We start from the raw sequence: 14,461 nt of genomic DNA on the forward strand, positions 1-14,461 counted from the left end.
TTCCAAATTTACTTTTTTTTGGGAAAGACTGTTTGAAATCATAAAAAAGAATTAGGTAAAACACAAGGATGCTAAAAAATTAGTTCCGCATCCGCATTTTCAATTACATATAGGAGAAGCGGTGGAAAACTGAAAGCAAATGAAAATTAATCTGTTTTTATCAGACAATAACGGAAATTGGCTCGAATACAAAAAAAAAGGAAAACGACTGACGATAAAACGATACAACTCCAGTTCCTTTTTTACGAAAAATACATGAACGATCACTTAAAAAATTGATAAATCACCGAATCGTAGTTGTTGATACTGCAAAACTGAATTCAAAGAACTAGCTAAAGATACATACATTGTTAAGTACACTGAACCCAAATGCGTCAGGTAGACTAATCTTCAAACTTTCTTCTTCCTTATTCTTTTTAGTTTCAGCATGACATGATGCTCCACGACAACTACAATTCTGACTAAATCCTTCTAGTTCAGTGCATTCTGAACAAAGAACAGTTTCGAAGGTTCAGGAAAACATCATTGAATCATCAACGGATTTTAACTATTCATGTGTAAAACGAATATTCTTGTTAAAGTTTGTCTCGGAAATTTATGAAACGCCAGGAAAAAATCATGAGTCATTGAAATAAAGAACCTCCATGTTCATGGAAAATTGGGTTACTGAAAATGGGTTAATCATTGAAAATAAATAACAAAGAGCACAATCAACAACATCATTTGCATAGTTGATTATTGGAAAAGAATCTGCTTTTTTTTGAATTGACAATATTCTTCGAATTCCCTTTCACTTGTCATTTGTACCACTAAAAGATTTCGTTCAATAATAACAAGAAACTGAGATTATGCATTGTCTGTATCATACAATACCGCGCAAAAGCTTTTTTTCATAGTTGCAAAAGGCCGGGACGGGCCGGTCGACGAATTTTCTCGGCCACAGTTGAAAAATTTCTAACGAAAATTCGGGTAATTTTTTTTTGAATTAAAAAGAAAAATGGTACATTATTAACCAAAATTACAAAGTAAAAAGTAGTCAAAAAATCGATCGTTTTTGTTTAAATTTTTGAAAAAATTTCAATATTTTTGAAAAAAAGTTCAAAAAATCAACGTCCGTAAATACCCCGGGCCGGCCCGAGATTTTGCAAGTATGCTTTTTTTTGCTGTAAACTTGGTGCCAGGAAAAGCCTAATTTAAAAACTCGAATCAAAAACTTTCTGATTTTCAGAGTTTCCGTTTTGAAAAAGGGCCTTAATCTAAAACAAGGTTTGCAGTTCAACTTATAGGGCGATTTTATTTGTTTCAGATACTTACTGTAACACGGAAACCCAAAAAATGAAATTCCAAAAAGTGTAGAGTCCTTGTTAAAATCAAAAATTATGAAGGTTTTTGTCTGGTACTGTAACATACTGGCAAGGAATAAACCCGCCTTATGCTTCTTATTATTGGACACATGATCAAAATCTTTTCACTTTACCTTACATTCTTCTTCTAATTTTGTTTTGATCTAACTATTATTTGTCATATTAGGAACAATACTTCAGAAGACTCTTTTCTTCTTTCAACTTAATCCATGTCAACCGCTCGTTCTGACGTCCCGGATAGGTTGAATATTTTTCTTGCTCAGTTGGTCTCAAGATGCACTGCACCTAGCAAGTTCTTGTAAGTTCAAGTCATAATCTCGGCTTAATCTGTACGCCAGCGTAACATTGTGGGAAAAAAAAGAAATTGTGTCGCTTTGAGGTTCTGTGATCTTCAGGTTTAAAAAATTCCCAAAACAACCCGCAAGTCAAAAAAAAAAAGGATTTGGCGAAGGTTGTTTTCTTAGAAAATCTGTATTTTCGATGTGTAGCAAAAAGAAGAAAGTCTCGGTTGTTTATGATACAGTCCACGAATTGAACAATAGTCTATCGACCGAGAAAAAAGGAAGAGAAAGGATGAAAAAGAGTCAAATGGATGGGTTTTATGAAGTAGACGAGCATGAGAACTTACGATCTGTATTTAGATTTCGGTGGGTTACGATCGATTAAAACTAGGCTTTTGGGAGTATGTGTAGCCGAGAGAACAGAACATGGCGCAGAATATTAAGACAAAAGGAAATGGAAAGTCGGAACACATGTCTAGAGCTGTAAAGAAACTTAACAACCATTTTTGTTTTCTGATATCAGTAAAAATTAATTTCATAAGTTTCAATGTCGGTCCTATCATTAATACCTAGCTATAAATCTTAAAAGGAGGGAAAAACTCAATAGCTAAGGAAATCTGACAAATGTCGATCTAAACGCTAAGATGACTGTCAGAGTGCTATTTACATTGCTCGGTAAATTTAGAAGCTCACAAGCGTGTTCGACCGGTGTTCCTCCTTCCAATTAAGGCTCAAAAAATTCAGTAGGAATAGGGGCTAAAAATTAGATTTACGTGGGAATTGTGGGGGAATTTTGGTTATCTACAATAGGGATAATGCAGAGCAGTTAAATTGTGGAAATGTGGGTAGTGGTTGGGCACAAAACAGGAAAATAAACTGGCGAATTCCTATTATACTTTCGGAAACAATCGGTTGAAAATGAACTGGGAATCAATAAAAGAAATTTAACACGATCTAATTGCTTCCTGACACGTAGACCTTGGCGAGAGAGTCGGCTCCAGCAGATCCGATAAGAGATCTTGAGGGATGGAAAGCAACAGACGTTACTGCTGCGTCATTCTTCTTCCGGTGAGCAGATATTTCCTGAAATAAAAAGAACGGTAATGAAAAGATCTTTTGAACATAATTTTACCTGAAGACAAGACTTTCTCTCCATATTCCACATCCTGATACTTCCGTCGTGACTTCCTGACAGAAGATATAGCCCGTTTGGATCAATTGCTAATGAAGATACTCCTTCGACGTGAGCCAATGATTCACTGAGTATCGCTCCTGTTGTGTTGTCGAAATATCGAATTGTCCGATCTTCTCCACCAATAAGAGTTAGCGGCATTGTTGGATGGCTCACAATTTTGTTCATCGTTGGTGTTCCAACAACTTTAGGTCCAAAATCAAAGACCATCACAGTGCTACCAGTGTCAATATCGATGATTTGAGCGTAACATTGTGTGTAGGCAGCAAGTAAATGGGAAGTTTCTGTGGAAACGAAGTCGACAGAAGTTGGAATCATACCAGGCTGTGGAGCTCCAATTGTTCTGATTAGTGGCTCTCCATTTCCTGGTTCCCATAAACGAATTGTTGAGTCAGAACTTGCAGACACGAGACGACTGTTCGACGAGTGATAAGCGACGGACCAGATAGCATCTGTGTGACCGGTAAGAGTTTCACTAAGAACCCGTGGATCTGAAAATTACGTATTCAGTAATCTCATACGAACAGAGCCAAGGTCAATTTATTTTTTTTTTTTTCAACTTGCACTATAAATTTTGTGTTTATAAATACCATTTGGAGTAATATTCTTTTCACACAACACCTGATGACTTGAAAAAAAGAAACTTAATGTTCACCCCAGCACTTCAAGAAAAGTATATTTTGTTATCTAAAACAAAACTAATATATTATTGACTTACCATAGGAGTCAAATGGATCTCCGTTGGAAGAAGGCACGTTGAAACAGCAGATGTTACCATCTTGTCCGCCTGTATATAGATGGTCTCCGGTCGGAGATAGAACTAAGCAAAGCACTGCTCCCTTGTGACCACGGAAAGTGTAAACTGGTTCCAGTTCTGTACCGCCGCCACTATTATGTTTATCTTCTTTCTTCTGATCAAGGTTCCATAGTTTGATCAGTCCATCTTCAGATGCCGTGAAGAGAACAGGCTCGACTGGATGGAACTGCATTGCGTGTATGGTATCCAAATGAGAACGAAGTGTCACTTTGATGTTCCATTTTACAGGCGGCAGATTTGTATCATCATCCTGAAAATACTGTTATAAATAGTGATTGTTTTTAGCGAATTCCAACATTTAGCGAATCCAACTTACATCGTCTTTGAACTCATCCTTGATGTCCATATTCTCGTTTTCTTGCATACCGAGAGCAACATCAAGCTCGTTTCCGTTTCCGTAGCCAAAGTTGGCACTGCGCCTTCCTTGTCTCCGTGTGGGTAACTCTTGTTGGGCGGAAGCGTCGATTGCTGATTTGATGCCAGGCGGCACATCGGTCTCCAAGTTCTTGTGAACTTCACTGCTCGTCTTCTCATCAGACTCTTCCGTTGATGTCCGTGAACGCCGTTTCACTTTTGGATCATCTTTGTATTGTTTTATCAGCTTTTCATACGATGCCCCTTTGCCAGTCCAGTCGTCTGCATCTGATCCTTTTTCTTTCACATCCATGCTGTTGAGAAAGTCAAATTCTTCGAACGCTTTGGAGGCGTCAGCATCAAGAGCTGCATCATCATGACCATCTTCAGAATCACTGCAATCACTATAGGAAAATGAAAGTCTGCTTTTTATGACCTCCAGAAATTTACCTGTCACTCTTTTCTTTTCTGCCGTTTAACCGTTCACTAGATGGAAGATCCGTCTGAAAGTTCGAAACAAAACGTTTTTGGTGTGCGAAAGGATTCTTTACTAACCTGTGGTAATAATCCAAGAAGATTTTTCACTCTAAATGAACGAACGTCCATGATGTGCTCGCTGTACCCGATTTCTTCGAGATACCGTTTCAAAAGTAATCTTCCTTGACGGAAACTACCTCCTGCTTCTCCAGCATCATTAATGTAGGCGTCAAGATCTGCCGAAAGGTGACTGTTATCTGCAATAACTTGATGTTTTGAAGAAAAATAACTATATAATTTACCGCTTGGAGCAGAGTTTTCATTTGCCGACTCATCAAACGAAGGGGGTTCTTCACCGTTGTGTGTTAGCCGATAGTTTTTCGCCCTTTCTTGTTTCAGGCAGAATTCTAACATTTTGATACGACGGACGAGGTCTTGTTTCAGGTTTTCTTGACCTTTTCGCTCTCCTTGTAGAAAAGCAATACGAGCCTGCAATTTATTTTGATAGGTACAAAAACGATGTTTAAAAGAATACCTGCATTTCAGCTCGTTCAGCTTCCCACCTGGTTCGATCTAATTCGTTTTTTGTCCACTCATGTTGTATAAAGTGCAATATACCCGACATTGTGTATTGGGAGCGATTCTTTAAAATATTTGGTATAAGTTTCAATTAATGAAGTATGCTAGAACTCACTGTTTCCTCCTCTGTTTTCTCATTTTGTGCATTTGGCAGTTGACCGGAGTCCTCCATTCTAAATTACCCGAATTCAGATCTTATTTCGGGTAATTTTGATTAATGAAGTGAGTGCAAGAGCTGGAATCAACGATTTAAATATTCTTCTGAGATCGATTCGTTGCGAAACAGATGTAAAGAGAAAAAATTTGAAAAAGGGTTGCAACAGTCAATGTTTCTATGAAATTGTGAATACGCTTCCTATTCATTATCAATATTGAAGAGTTGATAAAGAAGAATAGCGCCGTGCCAAGAGAGAGTTATAAAAATGATTCGATTAGGTCGACGCCGGCATGCGGCACGAGGAAAAGTAGAGAAAAGCGAGCGATCCCAGTGCCTGCAGGCGCGTCGCGTGCTCTGCGCGCGCGTGTCTTTCACACGGAGGGGCGCGATTTCGATCGAGATTGAACAGATTCGAGACCCCGCAAATTCCGGAGAAAAAATTTTCCGGGGAAAAAACTCCGAGGAAATTTGGGCGGAGTCGAGAAAAACCGTGCGGCAAAACCGTGCCAGGGTTGCAATTTAGGCTCCGCCCCTCATGACCGTGTCCAAATGTGCAGAAAAACCGTGCGGCAAAACCGTGCCAGGGTTGCATTTTAGCCTCCGCCCCGACTCCGCCCACTTTTCCCCGTAGTTTTTTACCCGAAATTTGCGCGGTCTCACAGATTCCGGGCTTTCTGAATCCGGTGCCAAACATCTAGTCTGTGGGAAGCGAAAAATTGAATCTAAAAAACCATATGCTTCTTTTTAAACGGAACAGATGCTATTCTGTTGGAAATTTGTATGAATTCAATTAAATCATAAAAGCTTCTAACTTATTTATTCATAATCAACTGATTCACTCGTATTTCATGATTGACTAGTTATTAATTAACATCCATCGGTTAACAAACATTGGAAATCAACACCAACTATAGTCCATCTGACACTTTGTTCTCAGCCATAGGGAGAGTAAATGGTCTTCTTTTGTAAGTGGCTGAAAATTTTTGATTGGCATTTCTAATGGTCTAAGAAACGAAACCTGATGGTTTTCGTAATCTAACTCTATCCGCCTCATTTGTCTTCTGTTAATATGCTCCAAATAAGTGTCTTCTAAAGTTTTACGAGTTTCTATGCTCATACAGTGACCACAAAGCTGACATTCGGGTGCCTCGTTGCATGATTCACACTTGTCTTCAACGCAAAATTTGAGAGGAAGATTGATGTCACGAGAGTTCACAAGTGGATTCTGATCAGATGCGCGGGATCTAAAATTGAATTACACGAAACAAGAAAAGTTATTTGGACTCACTTGAACTGGTTGTATGCATCTTTAGTGAACTGCTTGGAAATTCCTGTCAAAGAAAAAATGTTCATCAAGACTTTTTCATAGAGAATCTGATTTTGTTTAAAATGTCCAGATGAGAGATTTGGAGACATGTTGGCCTGGAAAGATTTTTGCAGAATAGAAAAAAACAAACACCTACCTCCATCAAAAACACATTCAATTCATCATCCACAACAAAGTCGAATCTACTCAACTCAAAATATTTAGGATTTAATTTCAGACTCTGCAGATTTTTCAGCATTTTTGTTTGCTGCGATCGAAACACCTGGAATTGGAGTTTTTAGATTCTGATTGATTTTAGATAGTCACTCACTTTTCCTATAATGTTTCTGATTTGTTGCCAAATTTTACTTGAATCCTTTCCTTGAACTCCCAAATAAGAATCGACAGTGCTTCTGAAGCTCATCTTTTGAACATTGAAGTACTTTTCCAATGATTTGATCTCCCAAACTGGAGTATAATCATCTCCAACAACATATTTATCCACATTCTCAACACCAAAAGGATGATAATCTTCCGGGCAAAACCTAGAAAATGCAGAATTGAAAACAGACTCACAACGGGCCCTAACCGGACCTGTCATGGTTTCTTCAGAATCATTATTTTCTGAACAACTAATTTAGATATGATAGAACTTGAAGATTACTAGAAAATGTTATCATTCTGAAAACTATATCTTGTATATGAGTAAAGTTATAGAAGAAATGGGCTGAAAAACAGACTAGATCTGGATGAACTTTATAGATTGTGATTTCTAGAACTGGATGAACTTTATAGCTTGTGAGCTTTATAGCTTGTCATTTCCTTTATAAACAAGATAAAATTTTCAAAAATAATTTTGTGGTACTCGTCGAGCTCTATCATATCTTATTTAGTAGTGCAGAAAATATGTTTATTTACCTGATCAGCACATCTCCGTCATAAATGTAAACTCGGAGAGGAAGAAGAGATGTGACAACTGTATAAACTCCAATATCGAATTTCCTGAAACGGGAATGTTACTGAAACCAATTTCCATCTGATAACACCTGTTATCAATTAGTAAAGGATTGTCTACAAACTTCTGAATGAATGAATTGTTTTTGCCTAAATCCATGTCTCCAATCGATCGAATTTTGATATTTCTGAAAAAAACAATAGAATTGTGGATGAAGAATTTTTCAAAGACCTGTGAGTATTGTCTTTCTGAACCCATAGAATTTCTGGATTTTTCTCTGCATATTCTACAAATTTTTCTTTCTCTTCGGGTAGTTGAAAAGCCTTTGGAACTCCGGTTGACAATGTGGATGTGGCCAATTGAACCTTAAAATGTCTATTTTATAAATTGAAAAAACACAAATTCTCACTTTACTAGTGTAGTATCCAGATCCAGGAACATGATTAACAATTTGATTAGGTGATGCATTTTTAATGAGCGTTTTGAATGGTTCCTGAGTGAAACTATACTCATGATGCCACATAACATCCCATTTTGTATCCAAAGTTAGCTCATTTTTGGTTACAATTTGGTACCCAGTGTGTTCGAACATTTCCCGTATATGCTTCATGTGACCCGTGTGAGCCTGAATGGATCAATTAATGGGATGACTTATAAGAAAAACAAACTGTCTCGTAGCTCCCAGTTACAATAGCGATCGGTTTTGATTCTTCTGAAACGGACAGTGGAGCTGGAGAATGCTCCTCAATATCTTTTTCTGCTAGAGTAAGGGATACTGTACTTGGTTTGGAAAAGTATGAGGTGCGGAATCTGGAAAACTTACTTTTCATTTAGGATTTTAATGAACTTAGAAACTTTACCTAAAATCAAAATAGGATCCAATTTTCCCTTCGAAATGAAAATCAACTGTTAATATTGCAATGATTAGGACTCCGATCCACAACTTTGAATCTAACGATCCCATTCTGAAGAGAATAAAATTAAAAGTGTCTTCTCGGCAAAAACTATTAGAAGGAGAAGCATTGAAAAACAAAACAAGCCTTTTGCGGATATCGAAATAGGTCGACAGTTGACTACCGCCTCATAAGCGAATGCCTTCTTCGGAAAAGAAGTTTTCGTTTTGCGGAAAGATTTGCGGCCACTAAAAAAATGAAGAAGATTATCTAATAGTTTGTTCAAGAGAAAATATAGACACATCAAGATGAAGAGGTCGTATTTCTCTTGTGACCGTAAAAGAAAACTGATACAAGAAAAAGAAGATAGAATCGGGTGTAAAGAAACTGGGTTCAGCTAATTAGTGTGTGATAAGGGATTCATCAAATGGTTACCTGAAGACGTCATCGTTTACTGGGTGATTGTTTCTGAAAGTATTTCAAAGATTTTCCAGTTGACAAGAGTAAAATACCGTGAAACCTGTAATAGAAGAGCCCCTTATTACATATCGTTTTAACACTGTAAAGTTTCAGCTCAATTATCTCAATTCCTACGCAAGGTATCAAAAATGTGCCTACTGATGAAATAACGTCTGATATTATGATAAACAGTTTATCAGTTGACAACATTTTGATATCTTTGACAGGAAACGAAAATAAATTAGATAAAAGTTAAAAGTTAAGGGCCAATCTAATACATGTTGTACGGTATTTGTTCTTTTTTTGTTTTTCAGAGAACATCAATTACGGTGTCCCCGGTATCTAAAAACTACGTTTTTTGAGATGCAGATGCTCGGTTACAGTTTCAATTGCCAATTTCATGAGCCACTTTTTCAATTTGAATCATAAATCATAATCTGAAAACGTTATTATATATTTTTTGAAAGCCTTCATCACGACATCAAGAATTTTTCATCTTCTTCTTTTCTGTTCAAAACACATTTCGAACAAACTTGTAATTCCTCTTTTTTCGTTTTGTGATTATTTTTCTTTGTTTTCTCAATGACAGTATGTTCGCAAAATTTTCAATTCACTACATTGGAGTCTCTTAAAACCTGCGTCTCTATTCTATGATGTCTTATAAACTGATAACCCCTCCTGTCTATTTTTTATTATTGTCTTCTTTGTATTTCCGAATGGGAATTGCTGCTAATCTATTTCGAGTTGTTTACGCAACTTGGAGACAGTATATTTATACTGCTGGAGCATTGCTCACATTGACATGGAAATGGTTGACGAAGGACAAGGACTACTTTACGGAGTACACTTATCCTGAACCAGAATGTCTCAAAAATTGGAATCATAAGTTTGTTCAATTGAAAGATATCAGAATGCATTACGTGGAAGAAGGTCCTGAAGATGGAGATGTTCTTTTGATGGTTCATGGATTTCCTGAATTTTGGTATTCCTGGAGATTTCAGTTGGAACATTTCAAGCATACTCATAGGTATCTTCCTATTAAAAATTTTATTTTATTTTATTTTTTGAAGATGTATTGCAATTGATATGCGTGGATATAACTCAACCGATCGACCGTCTGGGATATCAAACTATAACATATCTTATCTCGTAGATGATATCCGTCAGTTTATTGAAATTCTTGGATTGAAAAGAGTGACACTGGCTGCTCATGATTGGGGAGCAATGATATGTTGGCGTGTTGCGATGATGCATCAAGAACTGATTGAGCGACTAATAATCTGTAATGTTCCACATCCAATTGCCTTTTTTGATGTTTATAAAGTTAGTAAAGAGCAAAGAGACAAGAGCTGGTAAGATGAATTCTTATTATGAAAGCTATACATTTATATTCAGGTATGTTTACTTTTTCCAATCACAACACATTCCTGAAATTGCAATGAGGTCTAATAAAATGAAAATGTTGGAGGCGATGTTTCGAGGAAAACAAGCTGGAATAAGGAATTCACAGAACTTCACAGATGAGGATATGCTAGCATGGAAGCATGTTTTCAGTCAACCAGGTAAGCTAGAATATGTATATCCTCGGCAGTGTGCCTTATCGGCAAATGATTTGTCGACAAACGCCCTTTTCGACAAATTTATCGACAAATTTACCGGTAAATTTATCGGAAAATTATCGACAAATTGTCGATAAAAACAACATTTATCGACAATTTGTCGATAAATTTGTCGATAAAAATGCTGTTTGTCGACAATTTATCGACAAATTTATCGACAAATTGTCGACAAAAATTGAAATTGCTATTAACCGCAGGAATTACTTGTAAAAAATCGTATCGTTAACATTTTTTCCTAGGACTTCTAGAATGATGGAAGAACTTACCCACGCAAACTTTTATCTGGCTTGGTGGCCCAACTTTCACAACATGAATTTTCTAGGTCACGATTCTTTTTAGCCTAGATATGATCTGATGTTCACCTGGTGTGTTTTTAGGTCATTTTAACATGGTGGCCTAACTTTTGCGCGTTGAGTTTTCTAGGCCACCATGTAAAAATGGCCTAGAAAACATACCAGATGGATATCTGATCATTTTTAAGCAAAAAAAGTTAGTGGCCTAGAAAACTCAACTTGCAAATGTTAGGCCACCACCCCAAAATGGCTCAGAAAACGTACCAGGTGAATATCTGACCATTTCTAGGCCAAAAAAGTTGGTGGCCTAGAAAACTCAACTTACGAAAGTTAGGCCACCATGTTAAAATGGCTCAGAAAACGTACCAGGTGTGTATCAGATCATTTTCAGGTCAAAAAGTTTGGTGGCCTAGAAAATTCATGTTGGAAAAATTAGGCCACCAGGTCAGATGGTGTAGAAAAAAAGATGAGATACGATTTTTAACTAGTAATTCCGGCGGTCAATAGCAATTTTTTGTCGATAATTTGTCGACAAATGCCCCCTTCGACAAATTTATCGACAAAAAAAAACAACAAATTTATCGACAATTTGTCCACAAAATTTTGTCGATAAATTTGCCGATAAATTACTTTCGACAAATTTACCGATAATTTGTCGACAATTTATCGACAAAATTTTATCGTTTTTTATCGACAAATTTATCGATAATTTGTCAAGTAAATTTGTCGACAAAATCGGAAAATTTTTGTCGATAAGGCACACTGATCCTCGGTACTACCGACTACCGTGGTTGATGACTTAAGTCAATGTTATATTTTGCAGGAGCCACTACAGGGCCACTGAACTATTACCGTGATCTTTTCAACGCTCCTTCAATTTCTCGGAAACTCCAGATAGTTCAACCAAAGGTTTTGATACTGTGGGGTGATGAAGACAACTTTTTGGATAAGAAAGGAGCTGAATTTTCGGTCCAAGTTTGTGTAATTTCATCGACTCCAATTTGATTTACGGCGTTTTCAGTACTGTCGCAACTGTCGCGTTGAATTCATCCGGGGAGCATCTCACTGGGTCCAACAGGACCAACCAGAATTGGTAAATGCTTACATGGAACAATTTATGAAGGAGGATATATATGGAATTGTCGACAACTCAAAAGAATTTAAATCAAATCTTTAAAATAAATAATATCATTTCATTTTATTCTCCATGTTTGTTAGATTTGTAACCAAGTCTTCAGTCTCCGAAACCAATTTATCTATTTGAACACCCGCGCCAACACGGCCTCCCGCACGAGAAATGCGCCTTCGCAGAGAGACTTTCTCTAGCGCTCTCTCCTCTCTCGTTTTCAACAGGAATTATTTTTTATGCAGATTTTGCCAAAATAACTAGGTTTTTCGAAGTTTCTAATGTTTTTCTTGTTCAAAACTTAAAGTATATTACCTTTGTCATCTTATTATGCTTCAGCGATTTTTTTCCTACAGTTTTTTCTCGGTTTTACCTCGGTTGTTAGTTGTTGAATCGTCCTTCACATCACTGTAATAAGCTAAAAGTATTTTAGCTGATTTTTCGAATCTCTAGTAATTGCAAAATGTTAAATTATAACCCAATGATGAAGATATAACTATTTTAATTTAGATTAGGCGTTTTCTGTTCATTTTTCCAGTTGAGTTATTGTTAAACCCTCTTCGCGTCTTCTCCTTGTGGACGTAATTTGTGAATACTTAACTCAAAATGTATAATATTGATTTTTCAGGTAAATCAAGCGAATTCCCGGAACAGGCTTACGGAAAGGCGTTGATACCAGCTTCCCATCAACTGATACCGGAACGCATCATAGCGGTTAATCACACCAGAGCTAAAAATTCTTCTGTGCCAAATTTTTCAGGTTCCCTGGAGTCAACAGCGATGAGTGAATTCAATCATCCCTTCGTTCATAGCTTCGTTTATTCACCAATTTACCATAGTACGCATCTATCTGGAACTGAAGCTCCTGCTTTCATTTTTCAGTAGAGATCAGAGAAAACGAGAAGAGATCAGAGAAAACGAGTAAACCGACACAAAAATGAAGGCAGGAGTTATACTTCCAGGAGTGCGTTTTGTTTTGTCCATTGTACATCTCTCTACCTTTTTTGTTACTTCCTTTTTTTTCCCCGTATCTCTTTCATTAAGTATTTCAATAAAAAATGTTGACCTTAAACTTTCTGTTGCTTCAGTATTCTCTTTGAGACTGTCGAAGAAAGAAGCTCAGAAACGAGAAAGAATAAACTTTCAGGTCACTTGAAATATACGAGGAATCAGTAGTAGATGCAGAAAGTGAACGTTGGTTGATAAATAATTCATTACGTTCAACTATTAACAGGATCGAATAAGTTGATTGGAACAGTGCAACTAAAAGTTATGAGCTGATTAATGTAAAATATAATAGCACCCCTTCTTAAGACTGACACTCAACTTGGGTCTCAATCATCTCATTTTCTACGAAAGATTGTTAAACAGTTGAAGTTGTGAGAAAAGTCCAATAAATTAGGTTATTCCTGCGAAAGACATCAAAAAGTTGTCAATTAACAGAATGTTTATTATAATGTTATTCGTGTTTTTACAGTAAAACACTTTTTGATACCTTTCACAGCAATCGAGATAAATCAGTTGAAAGTTAGGAGCTCAAATAGTCTCACTTTGAGCTCAATTATCTTGGCTCCTGTGAGAGATATCAAAAAGTCGCCCAGTGATAAAATTTTGGAGATGTTATTATTAACATTTTGTTAGTGGACCACTTCCTGATATCTCCTACAGCAAATGAGATATATAGGCTCAAAGTTAGAGAAATGTATGGCTCCGCTCATGAGTCACAGCTCTCCTGAAAATGATCCAAAGTATTTCGTATTTTTAGAGGGTGTATACCTTCTTTGCTCGGCAAACACATCACAACTCAAAAGACGATTTTTCAAACATTCTCAAAACTATTTTTTTCACAGATTTAAATATTGTGATAACAAGGGGTACGATTCTGATTCACAAACCGTTCAGAATAAACGCCTGTCTTCGTTGTTTGCGAAGCTACAGTACTCCAGTAGTAAAAAACCGGACCTTTTAAAATGATGATAACTTGGTTCGCACTTTACTAAATTTTTTGATTTAAAAACCTAAATGTTCAATGATATTTTTACTACAAACGCTCCGTTTTATTTTTTTTTTGAAAAAGCTCTTAGTTTTTTGAATAGATTGGAAAAACCTCGAAAAAATGGTGTTTTTTCACATTTTTTTTTCACATCAGGAAAAGTATTGGAAGGATCAAAATTCAGCGAAGGTTTCTACATTACGTCACGTTGTCAATATCGACAAATGATCCCTTGTTGATTTCAATTCCATTCATGGTCCAGATTTGTCTGTGTAACGGGAAAAGTACTTCGCACACCTAAATAGACCCTATTTGTCGGAGACATAACTTTTCACCTAGAAATTAATACCAATTGTAGTCACGCTCTTCTTTTATTGTTTTTCGTTTCAATCTCTTTAAAAACGTTTCGTTTTCCAGCCAGTTTTTACGAACGCACGTGGGTTCAGGCGAGGGGGTCAGAAAGCTCGCCCCAACTAACTCGTAGGCCAGCCGAAATTAGCTAATTCAAAATGACACGTGGATTTCACGTGGTGGGAAAAATGGGGAAATGGAATGGGGAAAAAACGAGAAAAAACGAGCGAAAACGAACGAAAACA

At 36.8% G+C, this 14,461-nt stretch overlaps 3 protein-coding genes across 3 annotated transcripts; 1 reads left to right on the forward strand and 2 right to left on the reverse strand.

Annotated features, from left to right (window-relative positions):
• Positions 1 to 2,599: 2,599 nt before the first annotated feature.
• On the reverse strand, positions 2,600 to 5,236 carry Cbr-cash-1 (the record flags this gene model as incomplete). Its single annotated transcript, XM_002637049.1, has 9 exons — positions 2,600 to 2,728; positions 2,778 to 3,328; positions 3,556 to 3,904; positions 3,971 to 4,403; positions 4,459 to 4,511; positions 4,564 to 4,742; positions 4,788 to 4,974; positions 5,021 to 5,128; positions 5,180 to 5,236. 9 exons carry the CDS (start codon positions 5,234 to 5,236, stop codon positions 2,600 to 2,602), a joined length of 2,046 nt encoding a protein of 681 aa, XP_002637095.1.
• An 883-nt stretch (positions 5,237 to 6,119) lies between these two features.
• On the reverse strand, positions 6,120 to 8,446 carry Cbr-ttll-15 (the record flags this gene model as incomplete). The annotated part of the gene is made up of 11 exons (XM_002637048.2): positions 6,120 to 6,194; positions 6,240 to 6,465; positions 6,510 to 6,643; positions 6,685 to 6,810; positions 6,859 to 7,072; positions 7,446 to 7,529; positions 7,574 to 7,669; positions 7,714 to 7,847; positions 7,892 to 8,107; positions 8,151 to 8,292; positions 8,343 to 8,446. 11 exons carry the CDS (start codon positions 8,444 to 8,446, stop codon positions 6,120 to 6,122), a joined length of 1,551 nt encoding a protein of 516 aa, XP_002637094.2.
• A 1,104-nt stretch (positions 8,447 to 9,550) lies between these two features.
• Cbr-ceeh-2 lies at positions 9,551 to 11,923 on the forward strand (the record flags this gene model as incomplete). The annotated part of the gene is made up of 5 exons (XM_002637047.1): positions 9,551 to 9,861; positions 9,905 to 10,186; positions 10,230 to 10,396; positions 11,570 to 11,721; positions 11,768 to 11,923. The coding sequence occupies 5 exons, from the start codon at positions 9,551 to 9,553 to the stop codon at positions 11,921 to 11,923; spliced, it is 1,068 nt and encodes a 355-aa protein (XP_002637093.1).
• Between the last annotated feature and the right edge of the window lie 2,538 nt (positions 11,924 to 14,461).

The sequence above is a fragment of the Caenorhabditis briggsae genome (assembly GCF_000004555.2).
Source record: "Caenorhabditis briggsae complete genome, chrV, whole genome shotgun sequence".
Lineage (NCBI taxonomy): Eukaryota > Metazoa > Nematoda > Chromadorea > Rhabditida > Rhabditidae > Caenorhabditis > Caenorhabditis briggsae.